The following is a 26,304-nucleotide window of genomic DNA, read 5'->3' on the forward strand; positions in this document are numbered from 1 at the left end:
AAAGCTACTTCCTGGGTTACAATAACCGAGGCTTGTTTTTGGATGCGCTCTGGAGATGAAAGAAGTCACGGTCAAGTCAGGGTGCCTGTCCCCAAGTGGCATCTTCTGCTGAGGAGTCAAGGCTCAATGTGAAAGAGAGTAACAGGGAGCACGCTGTGTTTACTGAGTTTGGAGAGAGGAATGATTGTGTATTGTTGCATTTAATGGGTGCCCGCCAGTGTCGAGTGAAAGTGAGTCCTGTCGACACAGGGCACAGCACAATACAGACAGAGCAGAATGGGACCTCTTATGGTTGCTTGGGGATTGAATAAAGCCCAGTTCATTTGCTACATATCACATTTTGTTACATGGTTCACGACAATTCCTCATATTTCATCCGTGGAGCTGGCAATGCTCGTTTTATATCCTTCCCATTTCCCCCACCTTTCAGCTCGCTTTAAGCCCCTCCATGTCATGATGGTGGTTTTTTCCCCCTCCTTTTGGAATTTCTCCCTTTTTTGCTTTCAAGCTGAAAATCAAATCTATAAATCAAAGGCAACGGGAGAAAGACATGGGAACTGAAGGACATTCAAATCCTTTCAGAGTTCCCAAAGCTTCAGAGAGTGAAATAAACAGGAAATTAAAATGGAGCTGGAAATGGCAGCAATCCCTCTTTTCAGGGGATTGAATCCAGGTGCATTTCTTAAAGCTTCCTGCTGCTTTATATTCTGTTCTGTCGGGAATAGATCCTCCTCTCCGTTATTAATTTCCTTGACAATGAAAAAAAGAACTACTATTGCACAATTTGAGAAAAGCTAAAAAAATGCCAATATGTCGTAATATATTCTTTTAGGTTTTTTTTGTGTATGTTCCTTGTCGGGTCGTGCTTAATGTGTAAAAAGACCTTCCAGCGCCAAGGTGCTCTTACACTGTATCCCATATGGGCTCAGTCTTTCATCAGATTGAACATAGCCTGCAACTGTGTCCGCTCACCTGGCTGTGTGTTGTACAGAAATGTTGCTGCTGAACAAAGTTGTTGGCTCACCTTCAGATTGACCTTAATTTGCATGAAAGCATATGATTAGACAAGGTGCAGCCGACACTGAGAAAACAAATTTGTTCACACTTGACGAGCACTGACCACATTCATGAATGAGTGAGTGAGCGGCCAAAGTTTGCTAATGATTGTCTGCAGCCACGTTGGAGGCTGGACTGAGATGCAGTGTTTAACGCTCAGCCTGTAAACACACTCACACTGACAATGCTAACATGCTTTATGTCAGATATCTTAGTTTACTGGTGGTTGCATGCTAATATTTGCAAATTATCACAAAACAAAATGCAGCAAGGGCAGATGGGAATGTTATAAGTTACCTTTGCCAAGGAGTTTCATGTTTTCCCCCGTCTGTTTGTCTGTTTGTTTGCCAGCAGGATTACGCAAAAACTATTGAACGGATTTCCACGATTTATTAAAATTGCTCATTTTTACATTGTGATTTCTTAGACTTTCACCCCAGGGAATGATTCATGGGACTTGAGGAAAAAATGTGGCATATTTATGGGGCTGATAACCCTGTGTGTGCAATTTGGTGCAGCCTGGTTGAATTTAAGGGGACTGTTAGGCCTTGACGTGAGGTATGCGCTCGACTGACTGCCATTCTAGTTTTGCGGGTATTTGGTCACAAATCAGAGTCCTTCCTTAAAATTGATCAAAGTTACAAGAGTTCATGCTAAAGGGGAAAAAGTATGTATGAAGTGACTGTCAAAATATCTCATTCAAAACCACAAAAGTTAACCTCGAGGAGCTGCTGCAGGTAAAGTCAGGGGATCATCAAAGACAGTAGGATGAATCCTTGTATCGATAAAAGTTTAATGGCAACCCATTCAATAGATGTCTAGATTCCTCAGTGTAAACCGTCAGGGGCGGACACAGTCAACCACCTACAGCTGCTACTAGTGGCTCAGCTGAAAGAGGAACATTAATAATCAGGAAATATGGAGCTCAATCAAAGAAAATGAAAAGGGAAAAAAGTCAAATTGCCTTTATACTCCTATCCAAGAATGTGGATCATACAGGGCTTTGTGGATGAATCAAAGAGAAATAGCTGTTTTCCCCTCAAAAATGCAGATTACACTGAGACATTTCATTGAAATCTTACAATAACATATTCAGATGAAAGACCTGACACTCACTCCTACATCTGTGTAGAGGAGCGGCTATCACAAGCAAACATTATGAGTCATGTAATTCTTCACAGCCTCTTTGCTGAATTTTAATTATAGCTAAGCCCAATGCCTACACATACATCACACTCTATGATCAGCCAGGCAATACCATTGACCAGCATCTTATAGATCTTTACATGTTAAGTGTAAAGTGGCGTTGATATTGAACATTCATTTCGCTCAACATTTCTAATAAAAGAAGAGCCAGGAGCTCGGCGGTGCACAAATACAGACAGATCTACTGCTTGTGGTTGCATAGATCAATATTTCTTTCCTCATTGTTTTGAGTTGACGTGTGAACATGAAATCTGAAACGCAAACATAATCACATCGAAATCACTGTTGTTTGAAAAATGATACGCCAGATTCTTTCAGTCAGGGAAAAAAAACCCTCCTGTACAATAAATTGGACGCCATCAAACTGAGGTTATAAATTATGGCTCTCCGAGGCGAGGGCAGGAGTGAGAGGCATGCTTTCCTTTTAAGTGGAGGCTTACAATTGAACCTCAGGCACTGGAGTCCATAAATCGCAGCATCAATTATTAACCCAAATCTGTTTTAATGTGCCAAAGGAAACCCCAGTGGACAAGCTAATGTAACTAGCAGGAAATGAGGAGAACAGATAAAATGACCAGTGTGGCCAGAGTCAGCCCCTCTTTACATTGGAGCTATCCCAGAGTGCAGGAAAGCATCAAACTCAAGCCCATCATGTCAGACGTCAGGGCCCATCAGGAGCCATATTACCACCTAAATAATGGAGATTTCCAGTCATTTGAGAGTGGAAATATGCTGGTATGTTGAGCCTTAAAGACATAATTGACGAAGGTCACGGAGAGAGAGATTCCAACAAAGAAGCAACATCCCCCTGTTTGCTCTCAGGATGCTTTCAGAAAACATGTGTCGAAGATCACAAGGCGATTCAAATGATTTGAAAGTGCACCCAAAGCAAATAGTAAACCATTAGGAGGCAACCTCAGCAATCACATCATAGCTGCGGGGATATAGGTATATCATGATCAGAGGCCGCGACCAAAAGCAAATAGAAATTCAGTCCCTCCAGGGTTAGTAATTTCCTGTGCGGTTCTTTTTTGCAGTAAACGTCTTTCAGTGTTTCATTAATCCCTTCAAGACGCAGTTCACTCAATGCAAAACATCTTAAGGACACTTAGCATGAAGGCTGTTGTGAAGAGATTTTAAGTTAACATCATTATCTCTTATCAGTTTCACTTGTAAAACTCAATCACAGACGGAGGAAACGCACATGAAAAGAAACAGGTTAGTGAAGGATGTTAGAGCTTTGGAAACAACAAACTGTACAAACGAAACACTGCGTGATATTTTTCTCCTTGTTCACTTCGGGAAAGATGCATAAATCAAGTTGAGGCGCAGATGACAGTTTCCTTGCTTTCGCTATTTATTATTTAATTATTCATCATGTTTTCTGTGGAGGATAAAAAAAGGGGGCATGCTGATAGGGGAGGGAGTCCTAATTTTGGAAAAGCGGGTGCTTGCCATGCGTACAGCAGCAACCCCATTGCCTCCACTCTGTGTACATGATGCAAAACCTGTAACCGTTTTTGATTTTCATGCATTAAAAACAGTGCTTGGGGCAAAATACACAACACATCTAGCCAGTCAGTCAGTTGTGGTTGTTCTTACTTATTTAAGAAACAGGCTTTATTTCCACTCAGTGATCACTGGGGAGGCTCTCCGAGACGCACTCAGATCACTTCCTTCATCTGACAGAGGGGAGGAGGGGACTGTGCGAGATGAACACTAAAGCTGTCTTATTAGTGCCTAACTCTCCTGCTTAGGCCTCCAGATTGACAGGAAAGAAAGAAAAAGTGTTCATACCGGCTGCGCCATAAACAGTGGCAGTGATAAATATCTGCTGTCACTTCCAACATGACTCACTTGTCTTAGTCTCGGCTTTGCTGCACACAGGGAGGCTGGAGCGGAGCAGCCATACACTGCTGCAAAAAATCCTTATCAGATTAGAGATAATAGATGCACTCTACAAAATACACATATTTTCAAAGGGTGAATGGACAGGGGGGGACACAGTTCAGCAGCAAATAGTGAATAATGAGTATAATTTTGTAAAAAGCAAACACAAGATCGGATACAGGTTCAGAGCCATGCAAGCAAGCATTTGTCTTAGAGTGGATGGGCCATTCATATCGTTTTATGTAGGCTTCAGTTGCTGCATTTTTTTTCCAAGTGGCCTCTCCACAGCGGCAGCAGTCACTGCAGAGCTGCCTGTCAGTTAAGGTGATGTTTTGGGTTTTGCAGTGAAGGAGGTGGAGGAGAGTGGGTCTTGCAGAGAGAAATTGGGCCTGAAATGATTTTTCAGAAAAATATATTCAGAAATATATTTCCTCCGAGGCAAGGGGCCATGTTACACTGCCAGAGCATTACAGCAATGGAGGGAGAATTCCGATCCTTCGCTTCAAGGTTATATACATAAACATCTCGCCCCCTTTGGAACCGATCTCTATCTCGGCCTTATAGGAGACCCTCACCTGCTGCCCTTGATAACATCAGTTTTAATTATACATTTGCTCTGCGCGTTTTTGGTGAAGAGCTCTTCTCACAGTCCAAATATATGTAAACCAGGGGGATTAATGACTCTAAATTACCCAGAGGCGTAAGTGTGTCTTAATGTGTGCATCAGTGATCGCTCAGTGATAACCTGGCTGTCTGGCCATGTTGTTTTACTGCCTTTATGCTGCGAAAGACTCCTCAGGCTCCTGAATAAGAATGAGAAATGAGGGAATTTTGTGAATTAAATTTCCTATTTATGAAGTATTAAACCAGCATCACCATTCAGAACAAATTATTGCTAAGCCTATATCAGCACAATGACATGTTTGATCCTTTATATTACGTTATATTAGTTAACAAACAAATTTAGCAGATAGGTGCGTTCAAACTCAAACGAAACAAGAGCGACATGTCATCAACGTGATCCTTTATCTTTAAAAGACTTTGGATGAACTAAGCGACAAGTAAAAATAAACAATGCTTTCTAATAAGACATGTTTTAGGGGGCCTTGTACATTATTGGTTTCATTAATCACTAATTAATTAAAACTGTATAGATCATTACACACCTCTGTAGTCACACATCATAGTCTGTAAAAAGTCCCTTTGGCCAGTGCACACACTTGCTTTATCCTTTTGGCTTTGGCAACAGCCGCCCAACCATTTGACAACTTATCGTCTGGAAAAAGAGCTGAATAGTCTGACATTAATTTATGACCAATTTATTAACGTTTATAACTTCAGACTTGCTATATTATAATATGGGCATTTAGCTGCAGACATCTGATGACTAATGTAGCGATAAAGTCATGACCATGAACAGTATTAATGGCTTGTTCCCATTTCAGGCGACCATCCAGTCTGCTGAAGTATCACTCTTTAAGACAGATGTCAGAGGAGAATTAAAAGAATTTAGGATTTTTCTTAGGAACCCACATACGGAGGATTAGCCATTAACCATAGTGTGAGTTAATTAAATCTTGTTTACTTGCAGCAATTAGCATGATTCATTTATATTTTGTTTCAGAGAAGTTCCCTTTTCACCTAAGTAATTCTGATTGACTACATCTCACAAATGCCAGACACGTCGGGATTAAAGTAGAACTGGCAGTTCTTTTAGAATTCCTCCGTTTGACAACATGCAGAGCACATACGCTGCCAAGCAGCTTTTGCAACAGCAACAAAAAAATATCTAAGGAATGCTCCAACCTGCCTTCAATAATTTCCTCTATTTGAAGGCACAAAGCAGCAGTAGAAACAGCATTATAGTCCTATAATCTTACAGCTTTTAAAAAGCTAATGTGAGCACGCTCTCCTGTATGCAATAAGCCACTTTGTTGAAAACTTACCAAGTGGCAAAAAAGCAGCTGCTATCTCTGCAGTCTCCAGGGGCTAGTTAATTTTAGAAAGATAATCTTCCTGCAATATGCCGAGGGATTAAGACGTTAAAAGTCCCAGCATGGGAAGACGATAAGGCTATATATTCACGGACTGCGAGAATCATCCAGTGCATTTTAGGAATAGAGACGCGTGTTACTTCTCATGCTAATCAGCATGCAGATCAGGAAAAACAAACACCAGTTGTTCAATGTCATGTCTATGTAATTGCCACAACCCCCTCTGTCTGTGAGCCACAAATGATCATCGTGATGACGGCAGTTCATCTTTGGCTATTAGCATTGTCTCCCAAGGCTGTGTTGCAGTACTTTCTCCTGAGATTACCTGCAAAAGAGGAATGCCACACCGAGCCAAGGGAACTACTGTCTGTGGCTTAATCAATGTCATTTGCATATGCAGGATAAAACTAATCCTCATCAGGGGGAGGTTCTCCACCTGAGGCCCTTTCTTGTCCTTTTCCGAGCGATCCTTCTCTTATTAAATGATCCCTTGACAATATTCACCTTGCCAGAGAGAACAAAAGCACGATATCACACTATGTATGGAGGGAGGGGATTCTACAGGGATGTTTGGACGCTGCGTGAGCTTGTGATGTGATGCACAGAATAAAGACCTAGGCTTAGCAAAATGTTGGGGAAAGTGTAGTGAAGCCCTGCTGTAAAATGCTGTTTGCGTCTGGAAGTCAACCAAACAGCAAGTTCCAGGTGAATAACAATGTGCAGCTTTGCAGGAATCAGGTTTAAAGTCTGAGGGAGCACAGCAAGCTTGGCCTGGCCATGCGTTTGCTTCCTGGGCTGCAGCCAAGGTTTATAAACACCCAGCCGGGGGTAACAGCTGGGGTTCCCGTGTTATTTCTCGGCTGCACCTGAACACAACACAAACCACATACATGGCAGAAAAATACAACTAATGTACCTGAAGAAAACCTGAGGATGGAGAAAGCCACTCCTCTGTGGAGGGATTTGTGTCAGAGGGATGCTGAGCAGAAAAGAGCTGCGTTTCAAAAGATCCCTTAAGGCCCTGTATTGTGGAGACAACCTCTTCACTCGCAGCGGCTCCATTCTGAATAAGATAAGCAAATTTACGCTGGCGCACAAACGTGACATTTTCCCGGTGCATGAAGGTGCTTAAGAGGAGACTTCATAGGTGGGTAAGGCAGATAAGATGACAGCGGGGATTGAAGGGACTGAAAAACCATCGTGAAAAGATGTTGACGGAAATCAGCAAGAGTGGGATTTCTCCTACCCTTTTCTTTTTCAAAAATCCCTCTTTGCAATGAATGCATCAACAGGGTGGGGTTGAGAGGCCGGTGACCCACCTGCACTCCGCTGGTGCTCCTCTTCAGGCCAATTTCTTTATGGTAATGTCTACCCCCGGGGTGCCGTTTGGCAGCCTTTCCTGACTGAGGCTCCTGAGAACCTGTTTAAAGGCTATCAAATGGATTACAGACTCATTATCAACAGTGCTGTGTGGCCATAGATGCCTGTTGTTTACACCACATTTCTACTGTGTCAGCCACAAAACAAATTCCAAGGCAGGAGAGTGTTGTGTGTCATTTTGGGATTGTGAGCGTGTGTGTTAGTGTGTTGGTGTGTGTGCAAAACCCAATACAGAGAGAAAAGAACCTGCACTAAAGGCATGGTTGATCCAGTTTTACACAATTCCTGGAGTAAGCAAACAGATTGGCCACTGAGTCGACCAACAGACTTCAGCTTCATGACCATGGTGGGGAGTTTATCCTCCAATACACAGCGGCAGTATAGTCGTCCCACTATATAAAAACGAATGGCTATCGCTACTTTATTTTTCCGCTCTATTTTTCTTTTCACTGCCCTGACTGCAGTGCTGTACTTAACATAGATACACATATCGGCCGAAAACAGCCACCATGAGGCATGTTAGTGTGATGTAATGTGACATCAAGTTTTCTCAAGGTCTGGGCTCAGCGACGCCATGCGTGAGACAGTTTAACATCACTGCCCATTAAGAATTTACCTGCGAAAGGTGACGGGAGGACTCAGCTTGGAAATGACAGCACTGGCCAGAGACTCGGTAAATCAGATTGATGATCCATTTTCCCTGCCCCGGGGCCACAGTAATGTAAGGGCTCGGGATCCACCGAGGCTGCACAGAGACAGATGGGACCTTGTCGGCTATGACCTCGCTGAGCCAATATTTCTCCCAGGCCTTGTCTGTTGCCTCATCATTAAAGGTGCCACGGCTATTAACATTGCAGGGATACTTCAAAGACACTGTTTATTTGGACAGCCCACTATTCGGGCGAAGAAAAATCACAGCAGCAGATTAACAAGGCAAAGAGGGATTGTTTGGCAAATGGTGTGTGTGTGTGTGTGTGTGTGTGTGTGTGTGTGTGTGTGTGTGTGTGTGTGTGTGTTTGTTTTTCCAGAGTTGTTGCCTGTACAATCTTTGAAAATCATGCAGACTGTGCAATTCACAAACGTTCAAATCCATGACACAGTGGTTCTGTGGCTGCTTTCACAAAGATTGTCTTATAGAGTTGGGCCAGCATTCTTTCTCTCCAATTTGTCAAATGTCAGTTAGACAATTGAAGAAAAAAAAAAAACAGACTGACCCACCTGACGCCCATGTTTCCATAGAAACAAACGGCGACAGTTGCCGGCCAGTGTCATCAATTTTGGACGATGGAAAATTGTGTCATATCTGCTCTATAACGTCTGGGGCACATGATGCATGACGAAGGAAGCACACACTGCTAGCCAGTAATGCCGTGGACTGTATTTTGATCCTTCCGCTGTTTGTATTGGTTACTCATGATGGATCATTACTATTTATTGCTGTTTGCTGCGTAACGTGAATAGAACTAAAAATACTCTACATCATCCATGAACATGTTTTTCGCCAGAGTCACGTTTTTGTACGTCATCAAACTGGGTCTTTTTTTTTTGTTTCAATTGAATGACCCCTAGTGGCCAAAGATAATAATGTTTACAGTATATATGAAATTATGCCATCACACCCAGCTCTCATGTGTTATCTACACGCCCAACGTGGCAGTTTATTTGAACAAGTGGCTCTTTTGCTGCTTTGTGCGATTTTAAGCCTCGGAGTACATCCACTGACATTAGGAATGGATTGCGATGCCGCAGTCAGACGGGGAAATATGGTCTAGGAAGCAATTCTGCGGGTCACTGTTACTCACCAGCAGCCAGTAAGAGAGAGATAAGGAAATAATCACAAGTGAGAGGCGAGGGCCAACTTCAACCAGACTGCACTGACAGATGGGCTCCCACGTTTGTTCTTTGCTACCTCTCCTCTCATATGTTATCCAAACTAACCAACGATGCCTCTGCTGAAATGCGTCAGCTTATGGAAACAAATTAGTATTTTATAACCCAAACGCTACTTTAGAGCTTAGAATACAATAAAGCAAAAGAACACCCCTCAAGCCCAAACTCCCTTATCTCCAGTTTCTTATGTCTCATTAGGTTTGGCCTGTGATGAGTGTTGCGGGTTTTGCAGGGGGAGAGTAATCTATTGAAATAACGTTTCATTTTGGAGAGACTTTATCAGCAAGCTATTAAAATTTTGATAATGAAGAATACTGTATATCCCCCTAGTGCCCTTGTACTGCAGCGTACACACAGCACAACTGCACACAGCGGGCGGTAATCATTGTGTAATCGCTCAAAAAACATTAAGCCCCCCAACCTCAAACCACCCCGACTGCAGCCCAGCCCCTGATATTTGCTGGATTTGCTCTGAGCAATAAGTAAATTCTCCTTGTTGCTTTAGAGCCAGATTGAATTGCAAAAAGACATTTTGCAGCTGGTGCATCGAGAACGAGGAGGAGAGGCCGCAGCAACAGCAGCGTCTACATTCACCATCTGATCGCTGATAATGATATTTGGTAAGTTTAAGGGTTGCCCTCTGCAGGCTACACAATCAGTCTCACTCAATCCTGTTTTTCGAACGTGCCGCCCCCCTTCTCTTTTTCATTTTTCACAGCGTGCGGCTGACAGAGAGGCCGCGTCTCTCCGTTTTAACCACCCCCCACCCCCCCAGCGCTGCATCACTATTTACTTTACATTTTGTACAATTGGTGTCTGCATTAGGGAATAATCAATGAGAATCACTGCAGGTGAACAGCAAGAGTCTAACCTGTTTATTGTGTTTACTCCATGACTCCACTATCCGCTGCAATACAGCAGGTCTGGCGCTGGTAGGGATCCTGTGTCCTGCTCAAGGACACTTCAGGAGGAAAGATGCTGATGTGACAGAAGCTGGGACCTACACTTTGTCGTTAAAGCAACTGCTTCCTCATTACAACCCCTGCTACTTCATCGTAAGTGTAGGATGCCAATACGGGCTGTATGTTCACAGCTTCCCTCAACATGAAGGTATAATGACCCAAATTGCCCACAGGGAACATTAAAGTTTTATCTAATGGGTTATAATGGAGTCATACAGACTTTGCTGAAGGACAGGTTAATACATCTGAAGCATCATCTATCTGATGTTGTGGCTAACCTGGACAGGAGACTTTTTATTAGTTCCTCCTGAAGTGCCAGCGATACATCACATCCTCTGAAATACCTAGAGGCTTTCAAACCACATTGGCATTTTCATTGTAACACATTTGCAATAATTAACAGAGCTTACTTTTTTTATTGTGATTAATAATGGAGTGGAAGATAGCATTATTGAGCCACACATTAAATTGCACTCATTAAATTGACTTTCCTGAACGCACCAACTCAGACTACTAAGTGGGACTGTGGAAAGGTCAGGGTGATCATTATATAATAGCTGGAGAACAATTATGAAATGGCCTAATAAGAGTGATTTCTAATGAGTGGTGTGGAAGCAACACCTCCTTTCTTCGCAGAGTTTATCTATCTAATTGTGAAACGCATGCATTGTCAGTTCAGCGCTTTACATCGATCCAAACAACCAAACCTGTTTCTAGAGCCCAACCAAAATTAATTTTTGGGGGGCGATGCTATTGGGAGTAAAAGGAAATGTCTGATTCCGCTATATCTGGTGAGATTTATTTTTTAAATAAATATTGGAATTGATTTCTAAGGTTATCAAAACCCTTTGTGACAAAGAAATGTAACTGAGGGGTTGATCTTTTTACAGTGTAACCCTAAACCTTATTATATAACAATAAATAAAAAGAAAACACAAATGCAACCAAATATATAGAACCTGAATTAAGAAAAAAAGCATAATTTTACGTATAATGTAAACATAAACTCTCTAATCTTTATTGCCTTGTTTATTCTTTAAAACAAATGTTTTCATATTAACCAAGGATACTGGTATGTCTGTGAAAGGCTCATATTAGCCAGTTCCTTTCAGATAAACCGATGGTGCTCTACCTGTTTGCAATTCCCAAATGCAACGCTGCGTCTGCACTGAAGCACAATTACTATTTGAACTTTACTTGCATCGTCAAGTCCACTACAGTTTAGAGGGAAATATTGAGCCTTTATCCGTGTATAGTCAGGGCTCCCTGTCACTTTTAAGATGTCTTTGAGTTGTTAGCAGCTCCACCAGCCATTTTCCCTTGAAACATCCCAGAGGGTTTCTTTCAAATAACTGTTTGAGCCCCAACAAGGTGAAATTAACCAATATTTCACATAGAAAACAAAGACTATAAAGAAGCCCAAAAAATAAGTACAAATTTGTGTAGCAGAGCCTCGTTTGTTCCTCCTCTCTGCTCATCTCATTACCTCCCCAGATGTAGTTTGTGACCCTGAGGGGACTGCTGGATGAAACTACCTTAAGGTAAAATACAAAAAAAACCAGCTCTCGCTCCACTAGCTGCAACGGTGAAATGCTACTCACAGATTTATGCATTGGTATGAATGAATTATTAATGTGATATATAATTATACATCTGTTACAGCAGTGGCGTGTTGTCAGGGCAAAGAGTGTTTGACCCGTTAAAGCTATAAATAGACATCAATTAAACGACACTGAAATGGAAGCGATATCTCTCCTCAAATCTGATCTCAGAACAGCAGTGTGTCCTATAAAAGATCTGATATAGCCTGCAGACATTCATTTTGTAATTTACTGCCCACTTGTGGGGGCATCAGGCTATTGTCTAGGGAAGCTAGCTTGACTTCAAGCCATTTTATCTTTCGCTCCTGTCGTGTGTGTGTGGGTGTGACCGAGTCCCGTTGACAGTGACTGGGGGTTTTCGAGCGGAGGGGAGGGCATCGGCAGCTCTGTGTAAAAATAACAGTGTTGGAATGAGTTACAGAGGCCATTTTTCTAAGTAAATTTACTCTTGCTAAGTGTATTTTTCTGATAATACCTCTATGTTTACTTGTAAGTTCCTCCCAGGCTTAACTTCAACCCAGGAGACGGACATAAGGTAAGTTTTTTTAAGATTTCCATTTATAAAAGAAGCATTTCAATTTAGTGTGTGAAGTACAAAGTGGAATTGAAAAATATATTTTGAAAGTTTGGGCACCTTGTCGGCTTTGCTACAAATACACTATTTTCCCTCCTGTGCAGGAAAATGCCTTTGAAGAGAGAGAAGTTGGGAATGGTTCCAGAAGACCAACTCTCCATTTTGCTAGCTTCAGCACTCAATAGCGCCATGATTAAAGTCAGTCTATTTTATTGATTGAAAAGGAAGGAGAGAAAACCTCGAACCATTCTACTGCTCAGTCTTCGCTTCTCCATCTGTAAAAGTGGTGGAAAAGCCTCCCTTCACCATGTCCAGGCAATTTGGGCGAAGTGGGCCTCCCCTGTTGCAGTCAGTGACTCTGGCCATGCTCTGTTACCTCATCTCATCAGCTGGGAAGGTATTTGTGCTTGTAGCTCCAGAGAAGGCGGCCACAAGTTAAATTGAGTTACCTGTTCAAAGATGGTTTCATTTTCCACAGATGGCCCCGGAGATCCTTGATGGAACTGCTAACTGCTCATCACCCCTCATGTCCCCCAGTGTCTGTCTCAGCAGAGCAGTGGCGGTGACACAGCAATAGTGGCGTGGCTCAGGTGGTACAGACAGCTTGCTGCGGGACACTTCACACTGTCTCAACTGCGGAGTGCAGTCACATAAACCTGCTCCGCATAAGATATTGCTGTTCCTGTCTCTTAGCTTTGTGAAACAACATTGGGTTTCTCTACTTGCCATTTCTTTGTCAGTACATGTGTGCAGATCATATACTAACACAAGTTTCTTCCAGACGTATTCGCTGCTTCTCTCAACTCCATTCAAAACCGCACAGCCGTGGAGAGAACAATTGGCTGCACTCATGGCCATATACAGGAAGATGCACCCACATGGAATCATGAATTTCAAATGATATGTGGGCAATAGATTCCCTGAGTGATAATATAATGATTAATTTTATGACTGCGGTATATATGAAATCTCTATATTATATAAGTTAATCCTTATTGATCAGGATATAATGAATTTTCAGAGATAGGTCAATATAGCATAAGTGATATGGAAGGTGAAGTGGTTAGAGGCTTGGCTGCATGTCCTGTCTGTCTCTGTTGATAACCACAGGGCAGCGAGATGAAAGGTGGAGGGGAGAGGTTTAAAAGAAGTGATGTGGAGAGATAAGAGTGGAGAGGATAAACCAAAGGAGAGGAGTAGAGGGTGTGATGAGAAGTGGCAGGAAGCAAAGTTAGAGAGCTGGATGAAGGTCTAGTGGACGAGCAAGGAGAAGGCAGAGAGGATGAAAGCAGAAGAAAAGAAATGACAAAGAGAGATGACAAAAAAGAGTGGAGAAGAAGAGGAAGGAGAGAAGACGCCGACAAATAAAAGAGCAGGGGAAGAGAAGACTGCCCGCCACCCCACAGTCACGTCACACACTTTACTGTGTTCTGCCCCATAATGTTTTATAGCACAATCACTGATAGCACAGTAGTCAGTAGTGATCTAATTTCACAACCCATATCCTTCAGTAATGTGAACACAAAGGGAGAAGCAGAGCCATTAGCAGCGTCCAGTGCTCATCCACTGCTACTCATGCATAATTGGCTTCCATGGAAGGAGGCAAGAAAGGGTAAACAGCAAGCAATCATATTAACTCCTGTGAGTCCTAATTGAAATCCGTTAACAATGAGCACAGATGATAGAGGCTGAGGAGACGTGGGGCTGTTCATACCCCGAGCCCTCTCTCCTGCACGCTGCTCTCCGTTATTGACACGCCTGAAAACGTGGGTTCGCATCGTAATCAAGAGTTAGGTCTGATTCCTGTGCTCACGGGTCACATAAACGCAGCAGCCAAACATCTGCACATGCGAGCATATGGGTGAGTTGTTACCTCGGTTAGACAGAGACTGATCTTTTATTTTTATTCAAATTGTCTCTGGTTGCTGTTGAGTGGACAGTGTGGAGTATGTGGATCTGAAATGGGGGGAAATTATTCAGGACTATCGAGAGTATAATTAACAACAATTTGAAATAAATCTTCAAGGAATAGCAAAAACATTTTGTGGAAATATTATTATTCAGAGTTGGATGAAAAGATGTGTGTGTGGTATGTGTAAGTTAAATATGAAGCTACTACAGGCAACTGATTGATGAGCCTATAGCATACTGGAAGCACTGCGAATCAGCAATGATAAAAAAAGATCAATCGAATAAACTGCACAAGTAATGTTCTCTTTTTAACAACTTGAATCTCTGTTATTTTATTCCAAAAAAACCTGAAGTCTAAAATTAACAAATTGTAGGGAGACCACTGCACCTGGCCAAGAAATACATGTACACAACCCCCAAGTAAAACCACAAACTTGTCATTATATGTTTTTTTAACTGCAACAAATGAGATACAACATTAGGGTTCATAAACTATAGGAGCCGGCATCTATCACCTGTGGACTAGATAGACTTTGTATGTAATTGAGCAGCAATACACAAAGACTACTGGGCGAGTAACCACTCAATGGAAGGATGTAGTATGGATCACAAGAAGATGAACCCATTCAATTTTGGTGTAGATCGGGATCAGTAGGAAGATCCAGGATTCTTCTTTCCCTTTCTTTAACATTGAAAGATTTTCACCAATTTCCCAGTGAATTATTTGTCACTTTAGATTAGAAATATAAGGAATATTTCAGCGCATGTGTGTTTGTGGGAGGTGTTGGGCCTTGGTGGAGGTATGCGGTCGTTTGAGTGCCAATCTTCTACACATCTACTACGCAAAGCATACGAGTACAACAATGTAAATAGTCTGCATTTATTTAAGTAAATAACAAATTATTCTGGGCCAGTATATTGTTGGATTTCTCACAAATATTTATACCAGTATTGGCCTCCAGTATTGGAGTAGACAGGCTAGTTAATCAAGTTGTATTTTTTTTAGTTTTTACCCAATATTTTGATTTATTTATATTTTTCTACATGGTATATTGTTTCTTTGTACGTTCATTTGTATTCTATTTGTTCGTTTCCTTTCGCACGAGTAGTGATGGGGAAAGGGTTGAATGCACTGGATGCTTCATCATTCCAGTCGGGTCTTAAACCACTAGATGGTGTGCTTGTCTCTTCCCACATACACGTCACGACAGCCACCAGATGGGTTGAGTGATAGAGCTGTTCTGTCTGTGAAAATAATGTGTGTGCATCTCACACTACGCAACACATAAACCCGCCGTGTCACCAGATTTGGGAGGTTTACAGGTGAGACGTTCTCAGATAATGCACGGAGGTCGCAATGAATACAGAGCACACGACACAATTCAGCATCTCCTCCTGCAAATAATCTTACTCTGTTCAAAACTCCTTTCCAACAAAGAGCTCATCCAGACACAGATTCACCCACCAAGAGAGGAGGTATAAAACTCAATCTTCCGAATCTTTATCCAGGCACTGACTCACTCATACTTGAGAGACTGGCTGCCAGCCATGCTAACAAAAGGCTGTTGAAAGGCAGAATAAATACTGAACGAGGGTGCATATGTTCAGGTTCAAGGGTTCATAATTGGCAGACAAGGCTTTGGAAACCCTTCAGGCTTCAGGGCGTGCAGGGTTCCTTTTAGATATTTGTGGTGCGTTAATGTGGCAGACAGGCCTTTCTCTTGTCATGTCACTTTGTCAAAATGTTAATAACAAATACGCAGCATTGTGTACCATGTCTCCTGTTTCAAATCTTTATTTTTCAAATGCATTGCAGCATTTTAGTGAATGAATAAATCCCCTGCTTGGATTATTTTGAATATAGATGAAAACTAATAACAGAATAAATATGTTTCTGCACACCTGCATTCCTCTGCTTCGGCGTTCACCAGAAATATTGCTGCAATCTCAATTTGTGTATTATTGAGCTTCGCTGCTTCTCAAGGGCGAGACAAGAGCAGACGTTTCCCTGTGCTGCTGTGTGTTTCTTATTTCCCCTCTTCTCTTATTCTCTGCAGCAGATGGTAAAGAGAAAATCACTTTCTGCTGGGGGCAGGATGCATCAGGGTCAAGGTTTAAGCTTCGAGGTCCACTCTGAACCTGGCTGATTTGACAGCACTATTTTGCATACGGGACGCGGAGTCTCATCAAATATATGTGAAAGAACAAGGCGGGATTTGCAAAGCAGCTTGATACAAAGATACTGATTAGATTAGGGATCTTACGGAACAGCAGGCTGGAGCCGCACTGTCCACTCTGACAACTTACACATGGAGGAACAATCTACAAATGACTGGAGAGTCTTAGAAAGATATGTTTACACTGAGATGAAGAAGGTGTTAATATTGACACGCCAGAGGACCTCACTCTGCTGAAACTACAAAGACTATTACGCTATGATGAGAGGCAATCAGCAGGAAAAGGCAAAAATAATTGTGCCATAATTAAAGTGAATAAGTGTACACAGAAACTCGTCTGTCTCTCCGTCTCGTTTGTCTGTGCTCATCCTTTGATTGAACTCATCTCAGAGGACAATGACAATTGATTGCACTCGAAAATGACGGATCCTGCACGAGATGGAAGTCAATACTGAAAATAATGAGCCACTGAAATTCACAGGTTATGTCAACAGCAGCAAAAACAAGGGCTGCTCGAGGAGAAGAACATATTCCCCGCACAATTATACTGTAGCTAAAAACAAATGCAGCCAGTGAAATCATGCTGGCACAATAATGCACCTTATTTAGATGCCTCGTATTTATCTGAGCGCACCAAACCATGAATCATTACAAGCTTATGCAGATGAACATACTGGTTTATAGGGCCTATTTGAGCCGTTTACAATTAAGGACTTATTACTACATACATGAGTGGAACAGCCAATTCAACGAACGGGAGTGTTACACAATACCTTAAAACGAACGATGAAGGATGAATATTTATATCAGGCCAGAGATCTTCTTTGGAGTGGGACAAAATTCAATTTGCAGGACAAATAGACAAATTATTGTTAGGCTATTTGAGCCAGGATATAAGACCATATACACATAACACCTTCAAGGAGAGCCTGTTTAGATTCCCTCTCTAACATATCTCGTACATGTGTGGGCGTATGTATTTCTTATATATTCCAGCCAAGCTGATGACTAGCCTTGGGACAAGATTGTGTGTAATGCCACAAAGCCAAAGACGGTGATTGTTTGTTCATTTCAACACAAATACGTCAAACTGCCGTTCTTACCCTTAATCCTACTCTTAAAAACAATTTTCAACTGAAGCCTCACACCTAACATCCAGCTTCGGTTTCCTTCATCCACCTTCCTGTCAACTACACATCCGCTCCCATCAGCCCACCTTTTTCGCGACGCTACCCCCATCCAGCGAACCCCCGAATCAAAGGAGAATCGGCTATGTGTCTCTGCAGAATGAATGAATGAGTGAGCGAGGGAGTGGGAGTCAGTCAAAGCCCCAAGCACTTATAAGGAGGAAGGAGGGAGGGGGTGTTGGGGGGGTGTTCACGGTGAGGAGGTGGCTGCTGGGAGGCAAAGCTAATTCACTGTGACAGAAATCAGAGCTGTCAGGACCACCATGACCAAGCAGCATGGACAGCATATATCCAGTCAACCCAACAGCTGAGGGGAAGCAGGGACGTCGGGGCTCAGGAAGAAAGCCGGGGATGTGCTTGCACAAGGCATTGAGAGGAAGAAATTGTGTGTCAATGTGTGTGTGTGTGTGAGCATTTGCAAGTGTGGCATGCAACAGCCATCCACTCAAAGCCACAAAAATAGAAACAACAATGTAAAGAGGTACACGGGTAAAAGGACAACTTCCGAGCGAGAAAGACTTTCAACAAAGACGCCTTCAAACTTCACAGAGACATGAGAAACGGGAGGACGGGATTCGTCAGATTCAAAATTCACAAAAACAAGGGTATTTACAAGGATGACATCCACACAGAATCACACAAACACACACACACACACGAAACAATAAAAGAACTACAGTAGACAAAGCTAAATTTCAGTCCTCTGGGATTACTAGTGTAAGGTTACAGGATAACAAATGTAAAATTCATGAGGAAAGCTGCTATGTAATACAAACTGTTAGTGCGCTGAATACTAAAAATGTAATGGTATAGCTTATTAATAGAGTATTGTGGGGGAAACTGATATCGCTGAGAGTGAGATAGAGAGTGAAAGCAAGCCACCAGTATCATTACTTAATGATGCGAGAGAGAGACACAAGGCTGGTCTCTAAATGACACAGAGAGGGAGGAGGGGATTGTTGGAGATTAAGTGAGCTCTGTGCTATTTGTTATACACTGCAAAGCACTGCAGCATGTTTGTTGAGCGGCACTCTCATTTGGGATGAAGAGAAAGCTGGTAGGGGGACCTTAAACTTGGCTCGGAAGGAAAGCGAGAGCATTGTTCCGAGGAGCAGATAAGGATTAGGCAGCAATGTTGTGAGTATTCATTGATCGGCTGCAACTTCGGGAAAGAGGAAAGGCATGGGACAGAATCTTATGTTGTTGCTAATCAGTTTACTTTGGATTCGGGGTTTGGAAGAGTTCTCTCTTCTTTTTGCCTCTTTTTTCCGTTTTCTAGAGGGGAGAATAGGATTAACTTTCACTTGTCTGGAAGTGGTATGAACTTTTCCCCTCTATATGCTTTCAAATTCATTTAGGCTTTAAATCGTCTGATGTCAACTGAGAGAAAACATCCTTTTAAAAGGTGAAGTATTTACCATTTTAAACACCAAGGTTTCATCGTGTGTTCGAATGTTTCCTTTTTAGTGGACACTGATTTAACTCACAGCAACAGTGTTAAACAACTGGTTGATTGTTGGGAAATTATGTTAATCATTAAGATAAAAAAAAAATAGAGTCCCTGGTTCAAGCTTCTCATATGAATATAAGCTTTGTTTTTGGCATCTTCATATAGGTTTAGGATTGTCTGTCGCATAGAACAAGACATTTCCAGGCTTTGGGAGAATGTTTTATACCGTTTCTGAGAATATACAAACCAATACAAACCAAATGATTGATTAAATAAACAAGAACAAAAATCTGTAGAATAACAGACAGTGAAAATAAACGCTGTAACCCTTCAATGATTACAATACCCAGAAAAAAGTGTTATTATTTCTTTGTGAATCAAAACACAAATAGAAACATTGAAGATTAAAAAAAAAGAGGATTTACACTGAGGGATTTTTCATCTCTTGCCATAAAGCTTCCTGTGTGTATTAACCTCATAGTCATCTTGTAGGTCAGCTGAACAGGTGGATCTTTTTAATATATAACGCGGTTTCTCATTTGATTGTTATCTAACCAGGGAGAGCTTAACGGAGCAGAAACCTTGAAGGATTCCACTTCCAGAAACATGACCTCTGGACTGTATCCAGGACCTCTGCTGATGCTGCTCTGTCTCCTCCACGTGTCTGAGGAGACCTGCCCCTCCATTTGCCTTTGTCTATCTGACACAGTGAGCTGTAGCTCCAGCGGTCTGGCCAAGCTCCCTCGGTCCCTGCCCTCTTTCTCCGTCACCCTCGACCTCAGCCACAACCATCTGTCCTGGCTGGGTCCGGGCAGCTTCAAAAAAATGCCTCGACTGGAGAACCTCCGATTGGCCCACAATCAGCTCAGTATCCTGGGCCAAGGGGTGTTTCACAACGCCTCCGGCCTTAGGCACATTGACCTATCCTCCAACAAGCTGCATGTGGTGGAGCAGCACTACTTCCAGGGGCTGTGGAGGCTGGAGGAGCTCCTGCTCTTCAATAATAAAATCACTCAGGTGGAGGGCAGCACACTGATCGGTCTGAGCAGCTTAAAGAAGGTCTACTTCAGCTTAAACCAGATCACACACTTCCCGTTCTTCTCCATCCAAGACCACACTCATCCTTTCCTGACCATGCTGGACCTCTCGTCCAACCGAATGAGCCGCTTGCCCTGGGAGGATGTCAAAGCTTTGCCCGGGCTGGTGCAGCGGGGGCTTTATCTCCACAACAACTCTCTGATCTGTGACTGCTCTATGTACAGTGTCTTCTGGCACTGGAATCTGAGGGGTTATGACTCACTGAGGGACTTTACGGATGAGCACACCTGCTCCATCTACGGGGACCAACGAGCATCTATCCGGTTCCTGCAACCCAACCGCTTCTTCCACAACTGCACTGTGGAGAAGGCCGTGTCGCAGCCTGTGACCGTGCTCCTCTCCCATGTGTTGGTTTCAGATGGAGACACGGTGCGTCTAGACTGCCAAACATCCCTGGATAGAGATAGTACAAACCTCTCATTTACATGGCTGTCCCCCAGCAAGGGGTACATCACCCAGACCAGCATAAATGACACGCTAATTAGCCTGTTTCCTAATGGTACCTTGGAGATCCAAGCAGCCAAGGTCAATGACTCAGGACTGTACGTGTGCACAGCTGTGGATATTAAACAGGAACTGAATGCAACTCGTGAGGTGAATGTTACGGTGCGGCTGCCTGCGGGAGAGACATTCAACACTGGCTACACGACACTGCTGGGCTGTGTGGTGACCATGTTCTTCATCCTCATATACCTCTACCTGACTCCATGTCGCTGCAGCTGCTGTAAACAGCCCAAACCTCCAGTAATCCCAATTGCAACCTATGACCCCACCACCCTATCATCTGTTTTCTCCCACTCCACAGGAGACCATTCCAAAATCCAAACTAATAAGCATGTAGCGTTCTTGGAGCCTATGCTAAGTGAAGAAGGAACAGAATGGACACCCGAGAGCTGATTCTGAACAGGGTAGATTTTCTTGCCAATTAATTTTTGGAAGGAGGAGAGAGAAGACTTTGGGACAATCCTCAGGAATTAGTGTTGAGATGTTATAAGAACTGAATGTTAATGAAGTAAAGAAAAGAAAGCAATATCTCCTGTTCCAATTCTGTTCTTCTCTGTCATCGAGCTCGGAAGATGAAATGAAAGTTTCAACTTTGCTTTATTACCCTCAGTGAACTGACACCGCTAAATCAGAGGGGAGCCATTGTCAGCCCTAAAAATCTGTTAATAACTTCTGTGAGCTCAGGTACAATGGGGCGGGGACGTATTTCTCGCGGGATCAGTGGATGAATCTGGCTCATTTTTCACAGAAAGTGTTTAACAAGGATTAAAAGCTCCGGAAAATGCATTAAGGTTATGACTGTAATGGGCCGGAAGAAGTAAGTTCAGTCGATTTATCTTGGATGACTTTCAGTGCTGTCTAATTAGTTGCACTGCAGTAGACCATATCTCAAAAGATATACAGCTTCAACATTGTAGGAAACTCCTGAAAACATTTCTTCCCTGTTTTCCTAATAAAGTGATCAATCCCTTTAGATCACTTGCCGGCTCTTGTGAAGTAGTTTTGGTTTTGAAGGCAGTTTTACTTTGGCAAAAATCATGATCCAGTATCATATAAAAAAGAGGAATTAAGATACAAAAGAAATGCCATATGAACGTGTCTGTGTGGAAGCTATAGCTTTTAGCGAACTTTCAAAAATCTTATCTAGCAGAAAACAGAGGGGCATCCTGCCGTGATCCATCATACATATACATATCTCGCACAAACCTGTTGCATTAATCTGACAGCGAAAAACAATGACGCTTTATCTTGGCTCGGCTTTTTTGGCAAACAATGAAGAACAGAAATCAGTGAGTGTCAACAAACCAGAAACACACAGCAATTGGACTGCTCTTCAAAGACGGCATCTCTCTGATCAAACACAGCGGGGCACTTTGAACACTGCGGAACAAACACACCAAGAAATTTAAACTGAAGTGACAAATACTTCAAGCAGCACTGACGCAAACCCCCTGGTGGCTCTTACTTTGTATAGATTTGTTATGGTTCAAGCCCTGAGGGGGCAGAACCTTATTGTTTTTGTGTCAATTAGTAGCTGGTGAAGTATTATGCCGAACTGGCTAAAATTGTCATCCAGAAGAAACACAAATCTTAGTCCAATAACTGGGAATGATGTGCATGTGTGTCCCTGAGAAATATGCTCCAAGTCAGTCAGAAAGTGGGTCGCTGTGATTACGGCTCAAAAGTGCCCTATTGGAAAGGCCACTTCCCACACACCTTAAGTCCAACTGACTTGAATTCTGATAGAACTGCAAATCAATATTTTCAACAGAAAACGTCTCGGACAGTGAAGTCTGCCATGATGGATTTTCTTTGCCATTTTTTGTAGCACATTTTTAGGATCTCATCTTAAACCAGTAAACTGCTGCCACATTTTCATTAGATCATCACTTCACGAAAAGTGTGGCTTCTGGTTAATAGTTTTTAAGATATTGACCAATAAACTTCCCAATGGATTTAACTCTTTAACATTTTGTCAAAATATCATACATTTTTCTCTTCAGTCTGTCTTTGGGAACAGGCCTACCAAAGCAAAGCAAGAATGGTTTATAGGGGGCGCTAAAAAATGTATACTTCAAAACCAGGTGGACAGACCAAATTTGTGAAGAAGATCTTGGGGCAATATTGATTTGTGTATGATGGTTTGGCCTATCATATATCCGCTAAAACTATTAAATCACTGGAGACATCCAGCACCATTTCCTGAACCTACACACCTAGTATCGTTCAAATCCAATGAAGGGGAACAAATGGCGGAACTTTTAGTGCGCAATTATCGAAGTGCTGTGGGCTTTGTGATGATGAAATAAGTGTGCGACTGTTTTTATTCTTCCTTTATAACAGAATTAAGGTATTTGAAATGACTTTGTGAAGCCTGAAACCTGTTCGCTGCTGCCAGTGGCTTTCATTTTGGTCAATTGAGCTCCTTCTGTTTAGCGTTTTATACCAGAAATCGCTGCTTGCAGCTATATATTATTTCATTGAGTGTAACGTGCTTCAAACGACAGAATTGCTCACTGCGACAACAGAGATGCTTAAGAAGGACTAGCATGCACTGCCACGAAAGAACATACTGTACGTGAACATTGAGTCAATGACATGAAAGATGAGTGGTCGGGGAAGAAGGGATGTTCCAAACCTGATGACACAAACAGTAGCCTCACAAGAAACAAATCAATTCCTCAAAGTCCAAGCATCTATATTGTAGTTTAATCTTAATGCACACAGTGGCTGGGACTAAGGATTGCATTGAGATTGAATAGGATTAGATGTAATCCTTCATATAATGTCAAAGAGATGTTGTCAGTAATCACACTTCTAACAAAGGAAAGCATGTCATGTGCGGAGGGGCCTTTCGTTATTTCGAAATCTTTAATTAAAACTTGGCTCCCTTTAAAACATCAAGCAGAATATAAGTTGTGCAATTTGAATGTAAATTCACAGCCAAACAACGAGGAAATCTACAAATGGGCAAGCGTGCAAGTAACTGGGACAGACCAGCTCTTTGACAGCACCGATTTTCATCACTGTTAAACTCTGAGGGGATTAAACAAAATCCGACTAAGAGAGAACCGCGCTGTAATGCACCACTCTGTTTAATCACCCTGCCAGTTAATTTTCATATTCGGCTAAGTTTACATTGTTTTCAAAATGGTGAACAACATTTCAATTCCTGAACGAGGGTTATGTAAAGTGCTGCTGTGCTCCCGCGTGATGTAACATCTTGAATCAGAGTCGTGACCTGATGTTTTCAGAGACAGAGTACTAGAGACATTACATGGTGTGATGAGTTCGGGTTAGGTTTTAGGAGATTACCACGAGGATAAAAACCAGGTGCTTTGTCAATTTCATTGTTTTTAAATCCCTCTAATCTGGTCCCTCTCCCTAACACAGCACACGCAGCTGGGTGGGGATTTATTGTTTCTGATATGATTAGCAGATGAGTTAAAACAATGAGGACATGATGTGAGCATTTCACAAAGGGCTCTTTGTTTCACAGAGGGGCCACAGGTGACCCCGGTTATATAAGCACACTGCTGATTTGGGATTTAACTGCAGTGTAGGTAGCACATCAGCTAGGATGAGTGCAGATAGTGGTGCCATTTGGTATTTTATATATTATATTTTAACCTTGGGACACTAATGGGAGGCCTCAGCAGCGCATTTAGGGAAACAAAGAGGCCTAAAATAACACTGTAAATGATTACTTTTGCTCCATCAAATTGTTACACATATTCCCGCTCATTTGAAACATGAGGAGGGAGTTGACACACAGATTTATGTGGCTAAAAACAAGGATCATTAAAATATCCCGTTTCATCATTCCATCCCATTTCTATACCACTTATCCTTTAATGGTTATGGGGGAGCCGGAGCCAATCTCAGCTGACATTGGGCGAGAGGCAGGGTACACCATCGCAGGTCGCCTCTGTTTCATATGTACATTTATTCCAAAGTTTTGTTCAAATGTGTGGAAAACATGTTAAATTAAAACTATCCTGGCCGACTGCGTAAATTCTGAATTTACAGTCTATAAGCACAGTTTAAAAGACCATATAACGGGTGAAAGGCCTTGACCGAGAGCTGAGACTCGTGATTGGTGATTTGGCGCAACCTTGATACCGCGGCTCCGCACAATCACTTCTGCTTAGACTCTGGCTCCAAATGACGTAAAAGGTGCGAGATGACGGGACCCATACTCATACTCTCAATGAGTAAACTAAGCTAATAGATTGAAATAGAAATGGAGAAGTGTGATAATCGTGACACGGAAGCTTGCCTGGCAGATGTCAATATGTTATTTAGATACACAGCAATATGCTAACTGGTTGGTTTTGAATTAGTTCAAACAAGTTACAGAGTAGTTCCGTCTGATGTTTACAAATTCACAGATAATTCAACTAATTGCACTTTAAAAAAAACATCAGCATTTCTAGTCTACGCAGAGAGGTGCAAGCCGGAATGACTCACTCATTCTGCTTCCTGCAAATTAGCCTGAACCGACCGGGGGGAAAGACACCCAGATGTAAAGGAATGATCGCTTGATACTTGAAAAGATGCTCCGCTCTGAAGCAAAACACTCCATCAAGCCTCAATTAAAGTATGTACTTCCTTTTTCAGATTAATTGTTTCCCCTAGTTCAGCAAGGCTCCCAGGGATTCAGAATCATCTTATTCAAGAATCTAATTACTGCGAAAGGGGAGTTTCACTCTAAATAGCACGAGTTGAATTGCTTTCACTCGCGGAGGGCTGCCTAGACTGTCAACAGGGGCTATTACTGAACTGTCAAAACAGTCATCAGGCAGGAGTGGAGGCATCCAGCTGTGTCAGACACATACACATCTTTCAGACGCTGTGACACCCACGTACACAACCTCAGTGGAGGCCCAGTGTCACCGCATTGACTAAAACCCTTATTTCATTCTAATTGGACACTTGGAAATATGTGCCTGGGAAACACACAGAGCACTCGTTTCAGAACAGGCCACCACAGCAATACTACACTGTAGATCTTTTTTAGGAGGTGGGCTGGTTGCTTCCCAAAAAAAGATTAAAATGAATGTGGACTGCTGCACACCAGACAACAAGCTGTTTATCATACCTCGCTGCTGCATGTGAACGCAGGCCATGTTCGCTGCTTCCAAAGCAGCTGGATGAGCAACAGGGCCGTGGTCTCAGTCAGATCACTGTGGGGAACGTTGCACATGAACGGCTCATTAATCAAACGTAAAGATCACATCTTACTGCTAACAAACAAATGAGTAATAAGGGTGCATCAATGCGAATATGCGGTGACGCACCCTGATCTCAGTCAATAGATGCAGCCTCTGTGTCTCTCTGGGGGCATTTTTTGCTTCAGTGAGTAGAATGTAGTTAAATATTATAAGATCTGAGGAGCACAACAACATTAAGTATTTTTCGGTT

General features: G+C 42.4%; 2 protein-coding genes across 3 annotated transcripts in view; one reads left to right on the top strand and one right to left on the bottom strand.

The window, feature by feature from the left end:
• LOC118111447 (metabotropic glutamate receptor 7) overlaps nt 1–26,059 on the bottom strand; it is a 94,367-nt gene extending 68,308 nt beyond the window's left edge. The window contains exon 1 of the mRNA XM_035160060.1: nt 25,982–26,059. The gene's annotated coding sequence lies outside the window, so the exon portion shown is untranslated. The remainder of the gene's footprint in view (nt 1–25,981) is intronic.
• Nucleotides 18,778–21,858, top strand: LOC118111448 (amphoterin-induced protein 3-like). Of its 2 annotated transcripts, XM_035160061.1 has the most exons (3): nt 18,778–18,965; nt 19,187–19,233; nt 19,837–21,858. In XM_035160061.1, the coding sequence occupies exon 3, from the start codon at nt 19,885–19,887 to the stop codon at nt 21,271–21,273; it is 1,389 nt and encodes a 462-aa protein (XP_035015952.1). In that variant the 5' UTR covers nt 18,778–18,965; nt 19,187–19,233; nt 19,837–19,884; the 3' UTR covers nt 21,274–21,858. The 2 variants fall into 2 exon arrangements, with proteins under 2 accessions (XP_035015952.1, XP_035015953.1); XM_035160062.2 differs by lacking the exon at nt 19,187–19,233.
• Nucleotides 26,060–26,304: the final 245 nt, after the last annotated feature.

This window comes from Hippoglossus stenolepis, chromosome 6, assembly GCF_022539355.2.
Source record: "Hippoglossus stenolepis isolate QCI-W04-F060 chromosome 6, HSTE1.2, whole genome shotgun sequence".
Lineage (NCBI taxonomy): Eukaryota > Metazoa > Chordata > Actinopteri > Pleuronectiformes > Pleuronectidae > Hippoglossus > Hippoglossus stenolepis.

Excerpts from the sequence above, each read along its gene's own strand:
- LOC118111448 (XM_035160061.1), top strand. The coding sequence starts at position 19,885 with ATGACCTCTGGACTGTATCCAGGACCTCTGCTGATGCTGCTCTGTCTC.